At 42.0% G+C, this 24,113-nt stretch overlaps 1 protein-coding gene across 1 annotated transcript in view; it reads right to left on the bottom strand.

Annotated features, from left to right (window-relative positions):
• Positions 1-22,344, bottom strand: part of LOC106599824 (arf-GAP with GTPase, ANK repeat and PH domain-containing protein 3) — a 219,631-nt gene extending 197,287 nt beyond the window's left edge. Inside the window, exon 1 of the mRNA XM_014191164.2 lies at positions 21,494-22,344. Within this exon, the coding sequence (XP_014046639.1) occupies positions 21,494-21,863 (370 nt within the window). The 5' untranslated portion in view covers positions 21,864-22,344. The remainder of the gene's footprint in view (positions 1-21,493) is intronic.
• Between the last annotated feature and the right edge of the window lie 1,769 nt (positions 22,345-24,113).

Raw genomic sequence — 24,113 nt, 5'->3', positions numbered from 1 at the left:
TTACACTTCCTCTCTGGTGTGATTCTCTTTGGTCCTTTAGACTGGTATCTGTATTACAAAGGCTTAGCGTCTACAGTAGTGATAATCTCATGGACAGATCTACGTAAACATAACTGGTACTGTAGAAACTGTCGGGAAGGAATGGCATGCATGGGATAACTAGCAGCGGAGTTACAGTGTTTGGGTTTTCCGACACTGGTTATTTGGACAAATCACGATTTTGCATTTCGGAAGGGGATGGGACATTCGGCCCGTAACTTGCAAAGGAAGAGGATGGAGGTCCTAGTTCCAGTTCCGCCCCTTGTTCTAGCATCTCTTCATGTCTTCTCTTAACATGTATAGACCCAGAACATAATCAAGCAGCTGACCAATTACGCAAGACTATAGTTCTGGGTTAAGCGAGATTACAGTAGCAATAAACAATCCATGAACGGAATCCAAAAATATACATGTTGGAGAGAAGGACCACGTGAAAAGCATTTTGGGTTCAAGACTCTCATACAGCATTTAAAAAAAAAAATGTTTACATTTTCAAATCTAAATATCTATGAAAATTACCAGTTAATAAGCTAAGTTTACAGAAGCCACACCTTTTATGTTTCAGCCTGCAATGTTACTACGGTCACTGAAATGTACCTCAAGTTTGTCAAAATAGCTCTAAATAGGAAACTTGAAAAGAAACAGTTTGTGTTTGTAGTTAGTTGCTCTATTTGGCACATTTCCAACGGAAGTCCTTTGAAGGCAGTGCGCACAAGGCCACAGGGCTGGCTGCTAGGCCTTTAACATGATGACATCTACACCAGGAATGTAGGACTGAGGCGATAATACAGCTCTGACAAATGTTAAACAAGCTCTACTGACAACGGACTTGCCTCAATAAAACAACCCCAAACACCTACACACAAAAAAAGAAAACAGATATACTTTGGTGTGCTGTTATACAATACATTTAAACTGACAAGAAAACAGATATGCTTGTTGTGTTGTCTTATATTATTAAAGTCCTCACCTCAGAAAAACCACAACCTACACTTATATCTAATTCCATCAGAAGAATAAGGGTCCTTGTGTTGTGTTTGTGTAATATATTATTATCTAATTCTATTTCAAATATTGGACTGGATCTTACCTAGAAACTACACCCAAAGACCAAATATCCCAAGTGATTTTGCCCATATAGTGTTAGGGAATGTGGGCGTCTTCTTGGCTCTGTACTTTCTGGTGGAAAACAGATACATCATTTCATGGCAATGTGACCTCTGAAATTTCCACTGAGACTTTCAAATGAGAGCAGACCTTTTCGGAAATCCGGGCGGCACACTCAACTGCACTGAGGTGTTAGTAATGCTGGCAGTGAAGGGAGCAATAAGACCCTCCAAGAACATTACCCTTCAACGAAATCCATTCCCATCCTTCAACATCAACTCATCAAAACAACTCCACCGGCTAGCTATTCGTCGCCCTTTTGGTAGCATGGCAACACTCAAAACGATCAACAAAATGTCCTTGAGAGGTGATTGACGCATAAGAACTGTGACATGGCCTAGTGCTATAATTGCTATTTAAGACTTTTGATTTAATTTCCAGTTCCACAGCATGAAACCCTTAAATAGACTGCCCATTCCCAATTAGCTTTCAAGTAGGGGAAGTTAGACTCCTGACTCCAATTCAATAACCAGCACCAGGTTAGTCCATGCTGTCATGATACTACTCTACATTATGGCCCTGCATATGCTGCTTCTGTCTTGGCTTTCCTTATCCAGCATTTTCTAATCAAGGAGGAAAACATGGTGGACCTTGAGGGAAAGAGAAAAAAAATGTTACGGTGTGAAGGTCCTCCCTCTTCAGAGGCTGAGTAAAGTAAAGCCCTGTGCCTGTGGTTCAGCCTATCACCACAGCTCTCCGCTACACGTCCGTCCCCGACCTGCAGGCCTGGATCTCCCCACAGTGAACCACGGGACTGCTGGCACTCTGGGGGAATTGGAGGCATATGCGCCTTTCCATCTGTTGCTCCCTCCCCCCTCAGTCACTGCCTTCCAAATCAAAACCCCTTCTCTTCCAGAGACACTTGTGTGTGTGTGTGTGTGTGTGTGTGTGTGTGTGTGTGTGTGTGTGTGTGTCAATGTTTTCCAAAGCCCCTTCCCTTCTCTTCCCTTCCTGTCAGTGGCCATCTGCTTGCAGGTCCAGCCCCGATCTCTGGCAGGAGAGACAGAGAACTTTCATGATGTGATCTGGATGGATAGAACACAGCCAGATTGAGAAACCAGGACAAATTCATTTGACTACCGCCTCATCCTCCCGAAAAAAAAAGGTAGCATTGGCGACAAGGTAATTACAGGTATCAAGTGACGATACACTAATTTGTTCATGCGGTGCACACAGATAGTGCCGAAAGGACAAGCCTTCTACAGAGGTACATTTCTAATCATAATGCCTAACCAGCAGTAATTGTAAATATCAAACTAGCTTTTAATGTAATACCACATCTGAGCTCCTCTCCACACTCATTCTGCTTCTATTCCTGGTGTGGTCATACATTCCCGAAGAAATTGAGTATATGGAAACAGACTCAGAAAGGATTTTAAAGTTTTCCTGGAGATTAGGCATAGACAGAGTAGATCATATTACAATTTCCCTTAAAAAAACTTTAAAAAAAAACTCTCCTCACCCCAACTCTCCGCAGTCGAAACCAGAGAAAAAAAAACAACAAAAAAAACTGTCCATCAATGGGAGAGAGAACCTTTGTTCAACAGAACAATGGAGAACATTCTGCTGTGGAGGAGGCATAGCGTCATAGAGACACTGCACACAGGCAGACCTACCACAACCTCAGACGCATTCATACCCCGTGATTGGCCTGTCGTTGGGCACGTCGCTGATGAGTGTCGAGGTCAGAGGTCAGATGTTGGAACTCATCTGAATGAGGATGGATGTAATGAGCTTTTTGACGCCGTGAATGAGTGGAATCGTATGGAGTAACCACGGGACAAAGGGGCTTTTGAGACTGAGGGCGAGGCGTGTGCAAGCGCCATGTCAACTGACACCCATGCATCTGTCAATGCTTATGGGGAAAGTCTCTTTCTGTACTCCTAGATTAAATCATTAAACGTTACAGGAGGCCGACTGTAAAAACCCATTAAGAGGATCTTTGACACTTCTCTTCAAGATTCAGGAAGGAAACTTAATTTTCGTATTTTTCCCTCCAGAAAATCAACACCGAGCCGCTGGGTTGGTCGATAATCTGTTGCAGGTATCTAAAGTGAAGGTAAAAAGCAACAATAGAGAACACCGTACAATGAGCAATCCCCGCAAGGGTGATTGACATGATGGTTTCATAGACCTTGCAGGAGTTCAATCCAACATTTTTTACATCACATCAATGAAAGCAAGGGGACGTTTGACACTGTACATTAAGGCTGCACAATTAATCAAGTTCACATTGAAAATCGCAATATTGACATGTGCGATATCTATATCATAAGAGATCTACAGTACCTTCAGAAAGTAATCATACCCCTTGACTTTTTCCACATTTTGCTGTGTTACAGCCCAAATTCAAAATGGATGAAATGTATATTTTTTTTCCTTCACCCATCTACTCACAATACCCCCTAAATGACAAAGTGAAAACATGTTTTTAGGACATTTATTGAAAATGAAATACAGAAATATCTCATTTACACCCTTGAGTCGATACATGTTAGTCACCTTTGGCAGCGATTACAGCTGTGAGTCTTTCTGGTTTAGTCTGTGGTGAAATCCTGCACGGAGCCTTCACAAGTCTCTAAGAACTTTGCAGACCTGTAGAATGTTTGCCCATTAATATTTTCAAAATTCTTCAAACTATCTAATTGGTTGGTGATCATTGCTAGACAACCATTTTCAAGTCTTGCCATAGATTTTCAAGCAGATTTAAGTCAAAAATGTAACTAGGCCACTCAGGAACATTCACTGTCTTCTTGGTAAGCAACTCCAGTGTAGATTTGGCCTTGTGTTTTAGGTTATTGTCCTGCTGAAAGGTGAATTCATCTCCCAGTGTCTGGTGGAAAGCAGGTTTTCCTCTAGGATTTTGCCTGTGCTTAGCTCAATTCCGTTTATTTTTTTTTATCCAGAAAAACTCCCCAGTCCTTAACGATTACAAGCATACCCATAACATGATGCAGCCACCACTATGCTTGAAAATATGGAGAGTGGTACTCAGTAATGCGATGTGTTGGATTTGCCCCAAACATAGCACTTTGTATTCAGGACAAAAAGTGAATTGCTTTGACAAATCTTTTGCAGTATTACTTCTCCATATGATAAAACTCATGTCATATACAGTATCAACATATGTTCAGGGTTAGGTAGCTTACTTTCTAAATGTAATCTGTTACAGTTACTGATCACAATTTTGGACAAGTAACTAGTAACTTTTGGATTACCCAAACTCAGTAACATAATCTGAGTACTTTCAATTACTTTTGGATTATTTTTTACCTTAAGAGGCATTAGAAGACAAAAAGGATCCATCAAACATTTGATGCGTCATAATAGTGGTATCTTACTTGTGGTCAGGCTCGCTCAGGTGGAGCAAACTTAAAACGTGCACCTTTTTTCAGTGCTGAATTGAATGTCATTGAGAAAACAGAAAGGTGTCATAATGTATGTTTTTTTCACAAACATCACTTCTGTATTTTAAAGTAGTCCAAAAAGTAATGATGTAATTTAAAATATATATATCTGTAACCTGATTACAATATCTTAGCTGGTAAGGTAACTGATTAGTTAAAACATGTTGTAATCAGATATACCCTGAATATGTTTGATGTACAGTTACAAGATGGCATGCCGTCATACCCTGGGTTGTTCTGAACAGAACGAGCCTGCTTGTCTGGTTCTGCACTTCACAGCGATGTATGGACTTTGACTGGCAGCCGTTCTGAATTTGAGCACCTCGCGAGACAAGAAGTTGCTTCCATCCCTCCCGCTAATTGGGCAACATCAGCACATTTTTTGTTGTCTGAGTTTGGAAATCCTGTAAATGAAGAGGACTATGTATTTTGAAAGATGAGACATTGAGGATTATAGTAAATACTGCTTTGATGTCATAGAAGCAAGCCAAACACCTGTGAGTCCAAATGTGCACTTCACACCTCCATATTAAAACCATGTCATGTACATTGTCAACGTTTATGATCACTGTTTGATGTACAGTTACAAGATGACATGGCGCCATACCCTTGGTTGTTCTGAACAGAATGAGCCTGTTTGTCTCTTATGAAGAAAATTCTCTCCTGCTCACGCACCTCTATGCACTCATCACTCCTTTCTATGCGCACCAAAATTATCTGTTTCCCTGAATTTCATTGTTAAAGCCGAACACTGTAATATCGTATTTTATAACTTAGCTATGTTGGCAGTAGAACAGGCTTTCAAATGATGCCCACCTGACCCAGATTGCAATTTATAATGGACCGTTTTTGGGTTGTGTAAACAACAACAGTAATTGTGTGAAGGTGGGGATGCAGGGTTGTGTTCCAAACAACTACAAGTCTGCTCACTCTAGTTCCTCAATGGCACAGCTGAGAGAGCTCAAAAAGAGCACCTTATATTTCAAGACTCTTTTTAGTCATAAAAGTGATTTAAATGACTTAGGAACTGTGTCCACTTTGGAGAGGAGTATGGCCACTTCGAGACAGCAGTTAGTCCTCTCACTCAAACCCTTGTCATTTTCTTTTGTCTTATGTTGCACCTACCCCATATCTTCCAGGAATATTCTCATCATGTTACCGACTGTATAAAATAGTATTTTCAGATTTTCGCGATCAACAAATGCAGCGAAAAGTACTGTAAATGTAAAAAAATGCACATAACACCAACAATGTAATGTTTGGATTCAGTCTTGTGTCGGGTGAACTGATGTGCCCTCAACTTTGGTCAAAAATATTTCCCATAATCTCCAAACTGTTCCCTTTCAATTGCTACCATGCTTTTACTATTTCTTCTGTAAGAAACATTTCAATTTATCCCTATTCATATAGGCCAACTCCCACAAGTGTAAAGGGTTAATGTAAATCATTCTATTTTAATGATTCCAATAGTTCACCCAAGTGTTTTGATCTACTGTATATCGCAAGTCAAATCGCAATATTTCGTGAAGAAAAATTGTAATCGCATATCGTGCTGCCCTACAGTACATCGCTTTGATGAAAAAGTAAGCTTTGCAGCCATGCTTTTGAGCCCTCAAACTCACCTCTGGACCTCGAAGCCAGTTCCACTGCATTTTTTTCATTGTTCCCCTATTACCAGGGACTGATTTAGACCTGGGACAGCAGGTGGGTGCAATTAATTATCAGGTAGAACAGAAAACCAGCCGGCTCCAGACCTCGTAAGGTAAGAGTTGAATACCCCTGCTTTAGAGCATAACGCTACCAGCTTCCAGTATGTAGTACAGCGTTTCCCAAACTCAGTCCTCAGGACCCCAAGTCCCAACACTACACAGCTGATTCAGACCATGAAAGCTTGATGATTAGTTGATTATTTGAAATCAGCTGTGTAGTGCTAGGGCAAAAATCTAAACCTGCAACCTTGGGGTTCCAAGCAGTTTGGGAAACCCAGCTATAGTAACAACCGAGGAGCATTGTGCATTTTGTATTCCTTTCTTCCTTAAACGAAACACAATTTGCCCAATGACAGAACATTTGAAATTCAAAACCGTGGGTGTCAAGATAAATAGTTCAAACTGTCAGAGAAACAAAGGTGAAGATTGCTTGAAGTACAATGTGTCTGACAGACAATCTAAAAGTGACCGTTATAAATTTGTTACAGTTTATGCTTCTCTCAGTGGTTGAATACATGACAAATTCAACAAGCTGCGGGTTCATTCCAGGGCATACTAGCGTCTCAGGCACATGTGTTTATACACCCGGCTTTACTTAGGTACAGATCTACAGCCAGTAAACAGTCTCCCAGCTTCCCCATAAACACAACATTCCACATTAAAACACTTCATAAGAAATACAGGTGGTGGGGTTGACTGACTTTCACTCTGCTCTCTAGTAAATGACTGGTTCTGTGATGAAAACCTGAAATATATTGGGCTTTATACACTATAGTAGCAGGATGTTCTATAGTGATCAATACCTTTGGATGTTATATCCCATCAGTATCTAGGCAAACTACCGCCTAGCTGAGCTCCTGTGCACCAAACACTCGGTAACTTCAATCTCCGCTCAACAGTGTGTGTGTGTGTGTGTGTGTGGGGGGGGGGGGGGGGTGACTTAACAAAATAAGTTAAGAAGAGAAACAGGTGCATCGATTGGCATACAGAAACCACTTTGTCCATACTACCCCAGGAGAAATAAAATCTAGAGGAGTAGGCCTTACTGCCTTTAATGTTTGTTTAATTATCAGCCTGATAGGCGGTGTCAGCATCACCCTGAGAGCATTGACAATGCAAACAGTAATTGCCACTTAAATGATTGACATCACTGAATAGGACTGCAATTACAGTCATTTCAGTCTCATTTCAACATAATGGTTATGAGGAGAAATCAATAACTTGTTCCATTGCAAAAAGCGGGAGAGACGCAATGTTGTCACTAGGTTCTTACAGGCCTGCAGAGGCGCTACGGTCAGTCTGGTAATTGACTTGGAGAGATGCATAGTGTATGGGCAGGCTGCTTGTGCCAGAGGACAACTTATGTCATGTGCCACACTCTGGCAGCAGGCTGGGCTACTCTGTGTCTTCTCCCTATCGCTCCCTCTCTATGTGTGTCTCCTCTGTATCTCTGTGTCCTCTCGATTGGCATTACTGTACACAATGTACCATTGTGCTCGACTCAGTATTGAAGTGAGTGCAGGCTTGTTAGCCCATGCTTGAGAGCCCCATTCTGCATCCCTACTTGCGCCGTTGTGGGTTCAGGAGGTAAGGCCACTGCCCTTTCTTTAACATTGGATGCCAGGGTTAGTGTGTGGATGATTCTCTTAGAGCCAATGCCAGTTACAAACACAAATTAAGGTTAATGAATAGTAATAAAAACAATGAACATACAGTGCATTCGCAAAGTATTCAGACCTCTTCACTTTTCCCACATTTTATTTACATTACAGCCTTATTCTAAAATGGATGGCGTAGATTGAAGATCCATCAATCTACACACAATACCACATAATGACTTGTATTTGGGGAGTTTCTCCCATTCTTCTCTGCAGATCCTCTCAAACTCTGTCAGGTTGGATGGGGAGCTTCGCTGCGCAGCTATTTTCAGGTCTCTCCAGAGATGTTCGATCGGGTTTGTGTCTGGGCTCTGGTTGGGCCACTCAAGGACATTCAAAGACTAGTCCCGAAGCCACTCCTGCGTTGTCTTGGCTGTGTGCTTAGGGTTGTTGTCCTGTTGAAAGGTGAACCTTCGCCCCAGTCGGAGGTCCTGAGCTTTCTGGAGCAGGTTTTCATCAAGGTTCTCTCTACTTTGTTCCGTTCTTCTTTCCCTCGATCCTGACTGGTCTCCCAGTCCCTGCACCTGAAAAACATCCCCAAAGCATTATGTTCCCAACACCATGCTTCACCGTAGGGATGGTGCCAGGTTTCCTCCAGACGTGACGCTTGGCATTTGGACCAAAGAGTTCAATCTTGGTTTCATCAGACCAGAGAATCTTGTTTCTCATGGTCTGAGAGTCTTTAGGTGCCTTTTGGCAAACTCCTTGTGGGTTGTCATGTGTCTTTTACTGAGGACTTTATGGCACTCTACCATAAAGTCCTGATTGGTTAAGTGCTGCAGAGATAATTGTTATTCTGGAAGTTTCTCTCATCTCCACAGATGAACTCTGGAGCTCTGTCAGAGTGACCATCAGGTTCTTGGTCACCTCCCTGACCAAGGCTCTTCTCCCCCGATTGCTCAGTTTGGCCAGGCAGCCAGCTCTAGGAGGAGTCTTGGTGGTTCCAAACTTCTTCCATTTAAGAATGATGGAGGCCACTGTGTTCTTGGGGACCTTCAATGCTACAGAAATGTTTTGTTACCCTTCCCCAGATCTGTGCCTCGACACAATCCTGTCTCAAAGCAATATGGACATTATCTTTGACCTCATGGCTTGATTTTTTCTCTGACATGAACAGTCAACTGTGGGACCTTATATAGACCGGTGTGTGGCTTTCCAAATCATGTCCAATCAATTGAATTTGCCACAGGTGGACTCCAATTAAGTTGTAGAAACAGCTCGAGGATGATCAATGGAAAAAAAGATGCACCTGAGCTCAATTTCGAGTCTCATATCGAAGGGTCTGAATACCTGTGTAAATAAGGTATCTGTTTTAAATTTTTTATACATTTGCAAAAATGTATAAACTTGTTTTTGCTTTGTCATTATGGGGTATTGTGCGTAGAATATTTTAGAATAAGGCTGTAACCTAACAAAATGAGGAAAAAGTCAAGGGGTCTGAATACTTTTCAAATGCACTGTATGCTATTGTAATAAACTGCTGTTTCATGGTTGTTTTGGTTTTACTCTACAACCACATCGTTGGACATACCTCAAATACAAGACAATTGAAAACCTGAGATTCTTTACTATAAGAAAGCAGGGCAACCTCAAGAGAACTTTCCAGTTTAGTATGAATGTAGAAGGTAAGTTGAAACACAAATGAGGGTAGCAATTAGAACAGCCGTCGCCAAATGAAACCAGGGAAACACGAAGAATCTAGCAATATTCCCAAGGCAAGCAGTCTTATTAATGGAACACTACCCCGGCCCTCGTTGGAATGACTGTCTAAAAATAACACTGAAATCACATTAGAGATAACAATCTGTGAGGAGCTGCTTCTGTATCTCAACAATCTGGATGTTACTTTCACACTTTTCGCAGCTAACACAAAAGTGCTTTTTCCTTTCTAAAGCAAGCATACCCTGATTAAAATCCCTCCTACCGGTAATTCCATTGAGGTTACGAGGTGTGAATGATACTACAGTTTCAAAAATAACAAGCCTCTCTTCCCAGCCTTTGACCTAGAAAAATCTCATTCACACCTGAGATGAAGTCTTAACTCTGGTCGGTGTCCCCCTCTCTTTAAAACGAATCAATTATACAGAGGGGATGTAATATCATATCTTGCCTGATTATTATCAGCTGTATATTAGCATAGTACGCATAACAATCAGTTCATTAAAGATGCATTAAAAACAATGAATAAGTCATCTCTTCTTCTAATTGGATAAGAAACAAGGCCCAGAAGTCAAACAGAGGATATTTTAATGACCGACTGATCAGATTCAGCTTCTTTTTTTCGATTTAGGTAACAGTCTACTGCACATGATTATCTCTCTGGCCCTTCTGTATTACTGCCAGGGACAATGAGCCATTGGCCATATTGGTTATTATACATGACAATCACAAACTGACCCAAATTCATCTTCTGCTTTGATCCTAACCCCTCGGAAAGACACACAAACATACGCAGGTTGGAGCAGGTTGGATAGGGTAATGTTAAGTGTTCCACTTAAATCTATGGAATCTTTGACAGAGGCTTCTAGTAGAACGCACATTGTGTTCTTCCCCTTAACACGCTTTTATACATGCATTACACGCTTCTCAAAAACTCACATTCATAGCTTATCATCTTCCTCAGTACCAGAAAATGTTGCAATAATGGTTTGTCTGTTATATCAGACTGATCTGCAAACAAACAAGATTAAACATTCATATTAGCTAAGGGTCATTTTAAACCATGTCTTGTGCACTATATTGTTTGTATGATGGTGAAAAGCCTTGGTTATACTGCATTTGCTAAACCAATAAAACTTTGATCACAAAAAAAAGTCAAAGCGATCTCTTGCTGCACCTTTGTCTCGGGTTCTTGTGATTGCAGTAAATTTGCTCACTGAGACCAACTAGTGCATGGAATATCAACCACTACTGCGAAGGGAGTGGTGACAAGAGAAACATCACCTAGTACTATTACTACTCCGTACGATCGGTCTCAAACAATCATTTAAAAAGGTGTTTTCCACTAGGTGAAAACCTCAATTCACAAAGAAGATATGTTAAAAAGGAGGCTGCATTTTTCTGAGGGTGGTAGAATTTTTTTTCTCTCCAGTACTTTCAAATGAAGGCATCAGAGCCAGCGGTTTCTTAGCAACAGAGACTCAGCAATGATGCAAGATTGAAGGGGAATGTGCAGTTCTACAGTACAGGTGAATTCTGTAGACTACACTAATGTCTCCTGTTAAAGCTTTCTGCAATGGGGACATTAGAGCACTGCAGGGTACATTTAGAATGCTAAAACACATGGTATGTCAAAGATGAATGCAGCTTAAAAAATGCGGAGCTTGCTGACAAAAGTAATCATAGACGTGCATTGTTCTTGGGGCATTCGACGTTGTCATAAGGTACACAAACACACTATTAACTGGCTTTCAGCTCAAATCAAATAACTTTTTGGTATAATTGAAGATGCTCAAAACTATCAGGTTTTAGAAGGAAAATAATAGATACTAATTTGTGTCACACACACTACGATTAGGCAGTGAACCAGAAAACTGCTCAATCTCATTAAAACAAATATGCTGCATTTTTTAAGAGGGCGACATAAAAGGATCTAGTGTTACCCTATCCAGCCATTGCATAAAGCCTTGCCTTCATTGAGAAAATTATGTAACAATTTGCATCAAACCAAGTCGGTGCTATTCCTCAAAGCCTAAAAGGAGGCACTTCCCAAGCTGTGACTTCACAAGTCACAGGTTTTATCTTGACACATCCATGACAAGTACTAGAGGACCAACCCCATTCACTGAAACAACACTGCTGTGTCAACCAAGGTGAATGTTATGATGTTACGAGGCACCGGTCATTACATCTCATCATATACCAATGTAACAGTGTTGCTTCGGTCCCTCTCTTTGCCCCAACCTGGGCTCGAACCAGGGACCCTCTAAAAACATCAACAACTGCCTCCCACAAAGCATAGTTACCTATCGTGCCACAAAAGTAAGGGAAACAACTACTTCAAGGTCTAAGCGCGAGTGACGTCACCGATTGAAACGCTACTAGCGCACACCGCTAACTAGCTAGCCATTTCACATTGGTTACACTCACCCCCCTTTGACCTTCTCCACAGCAACCCCAGCAGCTGGGCAGGCCAAACTTTAGCAATCTGGGTCAACAGCATCAATGTAACAGTGTTATTTCCATCCCTCTCCTTGCCCCTCGAACTAGGGGCCCTCTGAACACGTCGACAAGTCAGTCAGTCACGAAGCATCGTTACCCAACGCTCCACAAAAGCTGCGGCCCTTGCAGAGCAAAGGAAACAACTACTTCCAGGTCTGAGCGAGTGACGTCACCGATTGAAATGCTACTAGCGCGCACTGCTAACTAGCTTGCCATTTCACACAGGTTACACCCACGCCGAGGGAACACGTCTCATACACTAGCGGCTCACGCCTGAGTACAGTTGCTACTGAACCGCCACTGTGAAGAAATTTCTCAGTTTCTCAAGAAAAATGAGGTCATTGACATTTAAAGAGGAAATAAGGAAGTGTTTGTCCATGTAACTTGGAGGTTGAATCCGATGGAAACAAGGTTATGGTTAGTGACAATACACAGCGTACCCAGTCTAATCCAAAGATCAAATCTAATATAACTGCAGCTCTACTCAATAGTAATCAAAACCATACAACAGTAAGTGTCACTCTAGCAAGTCTAGCATAATGGTACAGATATTGATTTCTGTCAAACAACCAAATCAATTCTACCTGTTCTGTTACTGCTTTGTTGATAAGTTTATACCTGTGAATAATAGCGTTGCTCCAATGTATTGATACGCAGCACTGTCTGAGACATGGGAAAATTCTTTCTCGGTGAAAGTGAACCTGTGGCTTTCTCATGGTCACACAACACAAGAGTTCCACATCAAATCAAATTGTATTTGCCACATGCTCCAAATACAACAGGTGTAGACTTTACCGTGAAATGTTTACTTACAAGCCCTTTTCCAACAATGCAGAATTAAAAAGTAAGAACATTTCCACACACAAAAAAAGGAAATAGTAACACAAAATAACAATGAGGCTATATACAACGAGTACTGGTACCGAGTCAATGTGCTGGGGGTACGAGGTAGTTGAGGTAATATGTACCTCTTACTTTTTGGAGGGTATTTTCTTAAAACTGCAATGATGGTTAAGGGCTTGTAAGTAAGCATGTCACTGTAAGGTCGACACCTTTCAACACCATAGTACCCTCAAAGCTCATCACTAAGCTAAGGATCCTGGGACTAACCACCTCACCTCCCTCTGCAACTGGATCCTGGACTTCCTGACGGGCCACCCCGAGGTGGTGAGGGTAAGTAGCAACACATCTGCCACGCTGATCCTCAACACTGGCGCTCCACAGGGGTGCGTGCTCAGTTCCCTCCTGTACTCCCTGTTCACCCACGACTGTATGGTCAGGCACGATTCCAACACCATCATTAAGTTTGCAGACGACACAACAGTGGTAGGCCTGATCACCGACAACGACGAGACAGCCTATAGGGAGCAGGTCAGAGACCTGACCGGGTGGTGCCAGAATAACAACCTATCCCTCAACGTAACCAAGTCTAAGGAGATGATTGTTTGGACTACAGGAAAAGGAGGACCGGCCACGCCCCCATTCTCATTGACGGGGCTGTAGTGGAGCAGGTTGAGAGCTTCAGGTTCCTTGGTGTCCACATCACCAACAAACTAACATGGTCCAAACACACCAAGACAGTCGTGAAGAGGGCACGACAAAGCCTATTCCCCCTCAGGAAACTAAAAAGATTTGGCATGGGTCCTGAGATCCTCAAAACGTCCTACAGCTGCAACATCGAGAGCATCCTGACTGGTTGCACCACTGCCTGGTACAGCAATTGCTTGGCCTCTGACTGCAAGGCACTACAGAGGGTAGTGCGTACTAGAGGTCGACCGATTAATCGGAATGGCCGATTAATTGGGGCCGATTTCAGGTTTTCATAACAATCGGTAATCGGCATTTTTGGACACCGATCATGGCCGATTACATTGCACTCCACGAGGAGACTGCGTGGCAGGCTGACTACCTGTTATGCGAGTGCAGCAAGGAGCCAAGGTAAGGTGCTAGCTAGCATTAAACGTATCTTATAAAAAACAATCAATCAATCTTAACATAATCACTAGTTAACTACACATGGTTGATGATATTACTAGTTTATCTAGTTTGTCCTGCGTTGCATATAATCGATGCGGTGCCTGTTAATTTATCATTCAATCATAGCCTACTTTGCCAAACGGGTGATTTAACAAGCGCATTCGCGAAAAAAGCACTGTTGTTGCACCAATGTGTACCTAACCATAAACATCAACGCCTTTCTTAAAATCAATACACAAGTATATATTTTTAAACCTGCATATTTAGTTAATATTGCCTGCTAACAAGAATTTATTTTAACTAGGGAAATTGTGTCACTTCTCTTGCGTTCTGTGCAACAGAGTCAGGGTATATGCAGCAGTTTGGGCCGCCTGGCTCGTTGTGAACTGTGAAGACTATTTCTTGCTAACAAAGACAGCCAACTTCGCCAAACGGGGGATGATTTAACAAAAGCGCATTTGCGAAAAAAGCACAATCGTTGCACGAATGTACCTAACCATAAACATCAATGCCTTTCTTAAAATCAATAGACAGAAGTATATATTTTTAAACCTGCGTATTTAGTTAAAAGAAATTCATGTTAGCAGGCAATATTAAACTAGGGAAATTGTGTCACTTCTCTTGCGTTCATTGCACGCAAAGTCGGGTATATGCAACAGTTTGGGCCGCCTAGCTCATAACTAATTTGCCAGAATTTTACATAATTATGACATAACATTGAAGGTTGTGTAATGTAACAGGAATATTTAGACTCATGGATGCCACCCGTTAGATAAAATACAAAACGGTTCCGTATTTCACTGAAAGAATAAACTTTTTATTTTTGAAAAGACAGTTTCCGGATTTGACCATATTAATGATCTAAGGCTCGTATTTCTGTGTGTTATTATGTTATAATTAAGTCTATGATTTGATAGAGCAGTCTGACTGAGCGGTGGGAGGCAGCAGCAGGCTCGTAAGCATTCATTCAAACAGCACTTTCGTGCGTTTGCCAGCAGCTCTTCGCAATGCTTCAAGCATTGCGCTGTTTATGACTTCAAGCCTATCAACTCCCAAGATTAGGCTGGTGTAACCAATGTGAAATGGCTAGCTAGTTAGCGGGGTGCGCGCTAATAGCGTTTCAAACGTCACTCGCTCTGAGACTTGGAGTATTTGTTCCCCTTGCTCTGCAAGGGCCGCGGCTTTTGTGGAGCGATGGGTAATGATTCTTCGAGGGTGGCTGTTGTCGATGTGTTCCTAGTTCGAGCCCAGGTAGGGGCGAGGAGAGGGATGGAAGCTATACTGTTACACTGGCAATACTAAAGTGCCTATAAGAACATCCAATAGTCAAAGGTATATGAAATACAAATGGTATAGAGAGAAATAGTCCTATAATTCCTACAATAATCTCAACCTAAAACTTCTTACCTGGGAATATTGAAGACTCATGTTAAAAGGAACCACCAGCTTTCATATGTTCTCATTTTCTGAGCAAGGAACTTAAATGTTAGCTTTTTTACATGGCACAAATTGCACTTTTACTTTCTTCTCCAACACTTTGTTTTTGCACTATTAAAACCAAATTGAACATGTTTCATTATTTATTTGAGGCTAAATTGATTTGATTGATATATTAAGTTAAAATAAAAGTGTTCACTCAGTATTGTTGTAATTGTCATTATTACAAATAAAACATATACACACACATATATATATATATATATATATATATATATATATATATATATATTTAAAGGCCGATGAATCGGTATCGGCTTTATTTGGTCCTCCAATAATCGGTATCGGCGTTGAAAAATCATAATCGGTCGACCTCTAGTGCGTACGGCCCAGTACATCACTGGGGCTAAGCTGCCTGCCATCCAGCACCTCTACACCAGGCGGTGTCAGACGAAGGCCCTAAAAATTGTCAAAGACCCCAGCCACCCCAGTCATAGACTGTTCTCTCTACTACCGCAAGGCAAGCGGTACCGGAGTGCCAAGTCTAGGACAAAAAGGCTTCTCAACAGTTTTTATCCCCAAGCCATAAGACTCCTGAACAGGTAATCAAATGGCTACCCGGACTATTTGCATTGTGTGCCCCCCCCCCCTCCCCCCCCAACCCCTGTTTTTACACTGCTGCTGCTCATCATATATGAATAGTCACTTTAACCATATCTACATGTACATACTACCTCAATCAGCCTGACTAACCGGTGTCTGTATGTAGCCTCGCTACTTTTATAGCTCGTCTTTTTACTGTTGTTTTATGTCTTTACTTACCTATTGTTCACCTAATACCTTTTTTGCACTATTGGTTAGAGCCTGTAAGTAAGCATTTCACTGTAAGGTTTCACTGTAAGGTTTCACTGTACCTGTTGTATTCGGCGCATGTGACAAATAAACTTTGATTTGATTTTATCTGTTGTATTTGGCACATGTGAAAAATTTAATTTGATTTGATGTCGTTAGGGGTAAAAGTGACTAGCCAATCAGGATAGATAAAAATAGTAGCAGCAGGGTGTGTGAAAGAGTGTCTGTGTGGTGTCAATATGCATGTGTGAGCGTTTGTAGTGTGTGTATGTGTGTGTGTGTGTGTGTGTGTGTGTGTGTGTGTGTGTGTGTGTGTGTGTGTGTGTGTGTGTGTGTGTGTGTGTGTGTGTGTGTGTGTGTGTGTGTGTGTGTTGAATATGTCAGTAGAGACTAGTGAGTGTACATAGAGCCAGTGCAAGAGAGTCAGTGCAAAAAAAGGGGGTCAATGCAAATAGCCATTTGATTTACTCTTCAGCAGTCTTATGGCTGCTGCGACACCAGGACAGCGGAGTCAATCACCACCTTCCGGAGACACCTGAAACCCCACCTCTTTAAGGAATAGCTGGGATAGGATAAAGTAATCCTTCTAACCCCCCCTTAAAAGATTTAGATGCACTATTGTAAAGTGGTTGTTCCACTGGATATTATAAGGTGAATGCACCAATTTGTAAGTCGCTCTGGATAAGAGCGTCTGCTAAATGACTTAAATGTAAATGTAATGGCTTGAGGGTAGAAGCTGTTCAGGAGCCTTAGCGCTTGCCGTACGATAGAACAGTCTATGACTTGGGTGTGTGGAGTCTGACAATTTTTAGGGCCTTCTGACACCGCCTGGCATAGAGGTCCTGGATGGCAGGGAGCTTTGTCCCAGTGATGTACTGGGCTGTACACAGTACTCTCTATAGCGTATTGCGGTCGGATGCCAAGCAGTTGCCATACCAAGGGGTGATTCAGCCAGTCAAGATGCTCTCAATGGTGCAGCTGTAGAACTTGAGGATCTGAGGGCCCATGCCAAATCTTTTCAGCCTCCTGAGGGGGCAGAGTGGTTGTCGTCCCCTATTCACGACTATGTTGGTGTATTTGGACCATGAGAGGTCCTTAGCGATGTGGACACAGAGGAACTTGAAGCTCTCGGCCCACTCCACAACAGCCCCATCGATGTGAATGGGGGCGTGCTCAGCAGTCAGTTTCCTGTAGTCCACGATTAGCTCCTTTGTCTTGCTGACGTTGAGGCAGAGGTTGTTGTACTGGCACCAAACTGCCAGGTCTCTGACCTCCACGCTGTAAGGCGTCTCATCGTCATCGGTGATCAGGCCTACCAACATTGTGTCGTCAGCAAACTTAAATGATGGTGTTGGAGTTGTCCGCAGTCATGCAGTCATGGTGAACAGAGAGTACAGGAGGGGACTAAGCACACACCTCGGAGGAGGCCCTCGTGTTGAAGGTCAGCATGGTGAATGTGTTGTTGCCTAACCTCACCACCTGGGGGCGGCCTGTCAGGAAGCCCAGAATCCAGTTACAGAGGTGGGTGTTTAATCCTTGGGTCCTTAATTTAGTGATGATATTGGAGGGCACTGTGGAGTTGAACTCTGAGCTGTAGTCAATGAACAGCATTCTCACATAGGTGTTCATTTTATCCAGGTGGTAAAGGGCAATTGGGAGTGCAATAGAGATTGCGTCATCTGTGGATCTGTTGGTGCTGTATGTGAATTGAAGTGGGTCCAGGATGTCTGGGATGATTGTGTTGAGGTGAGCCATGACCAGTCTTTCAAAACATTTCATGGCTACAAATGTGAGTGCTACAGGGCAATAGTCATTTAACAGGTTAATTTGGCATTCTTGGGCACAAGGACTATGGTCATCAGCTTGAAACATGTAGGTATTTTAGGCGGTCTGGGAGAGGTCGAAAATGTCAGTGAAGACACTTGCCAGCAAATGCTCCGAGGACACATCATGGTAATCCATCTGGCCCTGCGGCCTTGTGAATGTCAACCTGTTTAAAGGTCTTACCTACATAGAAAGTGTGATGACATAGTCATCCGGAACAGCTGGTGCTCTCATACATGGTTCAGTGTTGCTTGCCTTGAATATAGCATAGAAGTAATTTAGCTCATCTGGAATGGCTCGCTTAGCAGGATCCGTCCGCATTAGTGTCCCACTCCTTGAAAGCAGCAGCTCGAGCCATTAGCTCAGTGAGCATGTTGACTGTAATCCATAGCTTCTAGTTGGGATATGTACAGTACCAGTAAAAAGTTGACACTCTTACTCATTCAAGGGTTTTTCTTCATTTTTTACATTGTAGAATAATAGTGAAGACATCAAAACTATGAAATAACACAAATGGAATCATGTAGTAACCAAAAAAAGTGTTAAACAAATCTAAATATATTTTATATTTGAGATTCATCAAAGTAGCCACCCTTTGCCCTGATGACAGCTTTGCACACTCTTGGCATTCTCTCAACCAGCTTCATGAGGTAGTCACCTGGAATGCATTTCAATTAACAGGTGTGACTTGTTAAAAGTTAATGTGTGGAATTTCTTTCCTTCTTAATGCGTTTGAGCCAATCAGTTCTGCTGTGACATGGTAGGGGTGTTATATAGAAGATAGCCCTATTTGATAAAATACCAAGTGCCATATTATGGAAAGAACAGCTCAAATAAGCAAAGAGAAACGACAGTATATCATTACATTAAGACATGAAGGTCAGTCAAAGTTTCTTCAAGAGCAGTCACAAAAACCATCAAGTCATATGATGAAACTGGCTCTCATGAGGACCGCCACAGGAAAGGAAGACCCAGAGTTACCTCTGCTGCAGAGGATAAGTTCATTAGAGTTACCAGTCTCAGAAATTGCAGCCCAAAAAAAATGCTTCCCAGAATTCAAGTAACGGACACATCTCAACATCAACTGTTCAGAGGAGACTGCATGAATCAGGCCTTCATGGTCGAATTGCTGCAAAGAAACCACTACTAAAGGACACCAATAATAAGAAGAGACTTGCTTGGGCCAAGAAACACGAGCAATGGACATTAGACCAGTGGAAATTTGTCCTTTGGTCTGATGTGTCCAAATGTGAGATTTTTGGTTCCAACCACCGTGTCTTTCTGAGACACAGAGTAGGTGAACGGATGATCACCGCATGTGTGGTTCCCACCGTGAAGCATGGAGGAGGTGTGATGGTGTGGGGCTGATTTGCTGGTGACACTGTCTGTAATTAATTTAGAAATCAAGGCACACTTAACCAGCATGGCTACCACAGCATTCTGCAGCGATATGCCATCCCATCTGGTTTGCGCTTAGTGGGACTATCATTTGTTTTTCAACAGGACAATGACCCAACACACCTCTAGGCTATGTTAGGGCTATTTTACCAAGAAGGAGAGTGATGGAGTACTGCATCAGATGACCTGCCTTCCACAATCACCCGACCTCAGGCCAATTGAGATGGTTTGGGATGAGTTGGACCGCAGAGTGAAGGAAAAGCAGCCAACAAGTGCTCAGCATATGTGGGAACTCCTTCAAGACTGTTGGAAAAGCATTCCAGGTGAAGCTCGTTGAAAGAATGCCAAGAGTGTGCAAAACTGTCATCAAGGCAAAGGGTGGCGACTTTGAAGAATCTAAAATATATAATATATTTGGATTTGTTTAACACTTTTTTGGATAGTACATGATTCCATATGTGTTATTTCATGTCTTCACTACTATTAGACAATGTAGAAAATAGTAAAAATAAAGAAAAACAAACCCTGGAATGAGTAGGTGTGTCCAAACTTTTGACTGATACTGTAGTCTCATCGGGTATCCCGCATGCCGGCCTCTATAATGCCGCCTGTTCTTCCTCAGAGTGTCAGGGATTTGGGCCTGGTCCGAATCATAGGTTTGTTCACAGTTCCTCATATATTTTACAATGACTTTAAACCTTGACCTATGTAGGTCCTTTCAATGCATAATGATTCATGTTACAGGTACTATTACCACACACACATACTCTCTCTCTCTCTCTCTCTCTCTCTCTCTCTCTCTCTCTCTCTCTCTCTCTCTCTCTCTCTCTCTCTCTCTCTCTCTCTCTCTCTCTCTCTCTCTCTCTCTCTCTCTCTCTCTCTCTCTCTCTCTCTCTCTCTCTCTCTCTCTCTCTCTCTCTCTCTCTTGGTTTGATCTATGTGGCTACTTTTTCTTTCAGTCTCCTATGCAAGAAACAAAATACGTTGATAAACACTTGTTGTTATGATAAGCCTTTGCCGCCGCTAAGACCAGCCCTTTATCTTAAATCCTTAAACATGAGTGTGCGAATTAGTTTCTAAATCCAAATGAAGATTTAAGCCAATTGAGACTAATTCAACCATTTAGAAAATGGATAGGGTGGTGGTGGAAACGTGCATTAGATCTTTGTGTAAGTGAGTTGTCATAATCCCTACATCTCTTTAAGTCTCAGCACAGTTTATAGTGTTGGACAGAATCAAAACCCCCTATTTCACAGGTGATATGGAGGTTAATGGTTTGAGTGGCATGCTAAGAAATAGGTGCCCTTACTGTTATACAGGATACTGCCCTGTATTTGAGAGAATTAGTGTGTGCTGCTGGCAGTGAGGCGTCATTACGCAAATCTGTAGGCTATTGAACTCAGATTGCAATGTACAGCAAGTATCCATGCACATATGTTTTTGTTGTTATTCTCATTCTGTACGTGTTGTTTAGTGACTTGTTATTGTGTCAATTGTGGCATCTATGTCTCTGTGTAGGCCTACTATATGTCACAACTAAGCCATATTCTGTGTTGTGCTGAGAAGCAATAAAAAATAAATGCAAAGGAAATGGTGGTTCAACACCGTTCTGGTTCAGGAGCAACATTTTTATATTCACCACTAATGACAACAGAAAAATCTTGCATATCAAATCCAGATATAATAATGTATCTGCCTGTATCAGAACGTGAGACTGTTGTCACCAAACAAAGAGTTGTAGGCTACCTCCATGGCGACAATGTTGCTATTGCCCATCATGGAGATGACCGACAATACTAGGGCTGACTGCGAGTACTTGTGACAATTGCTGTGTACCACAATATATGCTTTCCCTGCTGCTCACCTTCAATAGAGATCACATGTTCTCGGATCTGGTTCTGGAGGGCCAGGTCATCAATGCGTTCGATCAGGTCGTAGATTGAGTAAATGTTCGGGTGGACCGATTCGAACCGATGGATCTCAGCCCGGATGGCTGCCGAGTTGGACAAAACAAACTGCTGGTTGCCTTGTTGGCCGGCCTGGGAAGCCTGGCCCGATACTGTTCCCGAACCGAACTGACCCTGCCCTGAGCCTCCGGATGATCCTGATCCGAACTGGGACGGGATGGACTGGGGTACTGGTACCGGAACGGGCGCTGGGACCGTGCCTGGTGTGGACATGGCGGGTTGGGACTGCTGCGAGATACCGGACACCGACCCCGATTGGAAATTCATCTTGGTTTGAACAAATAACTCTTTACAATAGGAAAATAAATGAATAGACCCGATGTAACGACTTCAAAATTATGTGATCAAAAGGAGTCCGCGGGAACTAGTGGTCTGAAAACGAGACGGCACAGACGCATCAATTGGTCGCCAATTGCAACACAACGCGGTTCTTACTCATATTATTAAAACTTGATGTGGTTCATTTTCCGTTATAAGCTATGTACTAAGCGCTTTGGCCGTGTCCTGCCCTTTTCTGTAAATCACAAACCGCAATGCCTACCTACCACTAGATACTCCTTTTCGTGGCTATCCGCTCCCTTTTAGTGATTTAATCGAACGGTTTTCCTTGACTGCTCTGTCAAAAGCAGACAATGGGCTTGGCTTCGGCAAGACGCCCGGGTCCACTGCCTACTGAATCCGTTGTTTCTGCGTTGAAATTAAATCACGTCGAGTCCTCTTTGGTCCAAGTGGTCCCTGCCCAGCGCCCTCCTCCGCATTTTGTAACGTCACCCATCACGTAATTGTAGTCTACTTGAGATGGGGGAGGATGTACTTTGATTGGATGCTTATGTGGAGGAAGAATAAAGCAACGTGCTCATAATTTTTATAACCTAGCCTACCTGACAGTTACGCAACCATATCATTGGGATGATAAGGGGAAAAAAATGACTCTAATACATTTTATGTAGGATACTATATTTCTATATTCCCTTGCACCACCTCCGCAATAGGCCACACACACACGTTATGCACTCCGCTGTCAGTTGTTCTGGTGTCTCCTCTCTTACAGTTTACCTAAAAAACAATGTTGTTATCATCTTTGTGTTTCTTCAACATTTTTCATCCTTTCATTTGACACAATACCATAAGGGAAATCTTGTCAGCCATACCAAACAATCAACCCTATTTTGACCTATATAACATACAACCAAATGTGACATACAGACAATTTCTGCTTTCATATATTGAGTTCAGACTATTCTCTGAGGAGGGCCCTTTCCTCTAATGCTTATCCCTGAAAGGACAAAATAACTCATGATTCTCTAAGGAAATGATGTGAGCAGTGTTAAAGTAAAAAAAAAACATACAGAACACTCGAATATTTATAGATACGAGGTAGCAAAACACACTAACCAGCTTAACAGAGAGATATTCCATTACAATAAATCAAAAACATACCATTGGATACTCCCAACCCACATTGGCTAAATAAAGGTTAAATAAAGGTAAAATAAAATAAAAATATATTTAAAAAAACATTTGCTTCACATACTGTATAGGCTACAACAACTGGAGTAGTACATCACATGAGAAAGGATGCTTCCATCAAATTATTTCTCAAACAGTTGAAAAATGTCATCTATTTCTCATTCAAATGTATTTCAGCCAGAACAATGGTATAGGCCTATGAGACATTAGGTATCCTTAGTTAGAATTCACTCCAAGGGAAGAGAAAGAGCCATCTACTGGTTTGTCTGTAAAACACCCATTCTGCAGTGGGGAGGTGTGTTGTGGGGTGGTGTGCGAGTCTGGAGAAAGAATACATGACAATAAATCAAGAAACTGACTGCTATAGCTGAAAAATCCCCATGGATAGATGATGAATTGAAAAACTGCATGGCTGAGAGGGATGAGGCAAAGGGAATAGCAAATAAGTCTGAAACACAGCAGATTGGCAAACATACATTAAACTGAGAAATCACGTCGCTAAACTTAACAAAAATAAGAAGAAACTATACCATGGAATAAAGATAAATTATATAAAGAATGATAGTAAAAAGCTCTGAAGTACTTTAAATGAAATTCTAGGCAAAAAAAATATGGCTTGTTTGTAACAAAACCCTTTGATATTGCCAACCCCTTTAATAAATTTTTTTGTTGACAAGATTAGCAAACAACAAAAGCTGAGCCTTCATATTCATGCATAACGGACCAAATAATGAAAGATAAGCACTGTAGCTTTGAGTTCCGCAAAGTTGGTGTGGAAGCAGGATTTTTTTTCTATCTTTAAATAAGTAAATTGCTTGGTTGCAGAATACATTGCGACTCCTGTTTGCCACGTCTTCAATTTAAGCCTAGAAGACGCTGTGTGCCTTCAGGCCTGGAGGGAGGCAAAGGTTATACCGCTGCCCAAGAATAGCACCCTTTAATGGTTCAACAGCCGACCAATCAGCCTGCAGCTTTTTTGTTAGATTTCAGTACATTGGTGTTATAGATTTACATCCTCTGCCTTATCATGGATTGAGGGTTACCTAT

Source organism: Salmo salar, chromosome ssa03 (genome assembly GCF_905237065.1).
Source record: "Salmo salar chromosome ssa03, Ssal_v3.1, whole genome shotgun sequence".
Lineage (NCBI taxonomy): Eukaryota > Metazoa > Chordata > Actinopteri > Salmoniformes > Salmonidae > Salmo > Salmo salar.
This window is presented reverse-complemented; position numbering and strand designations above follow the sequence as displayed.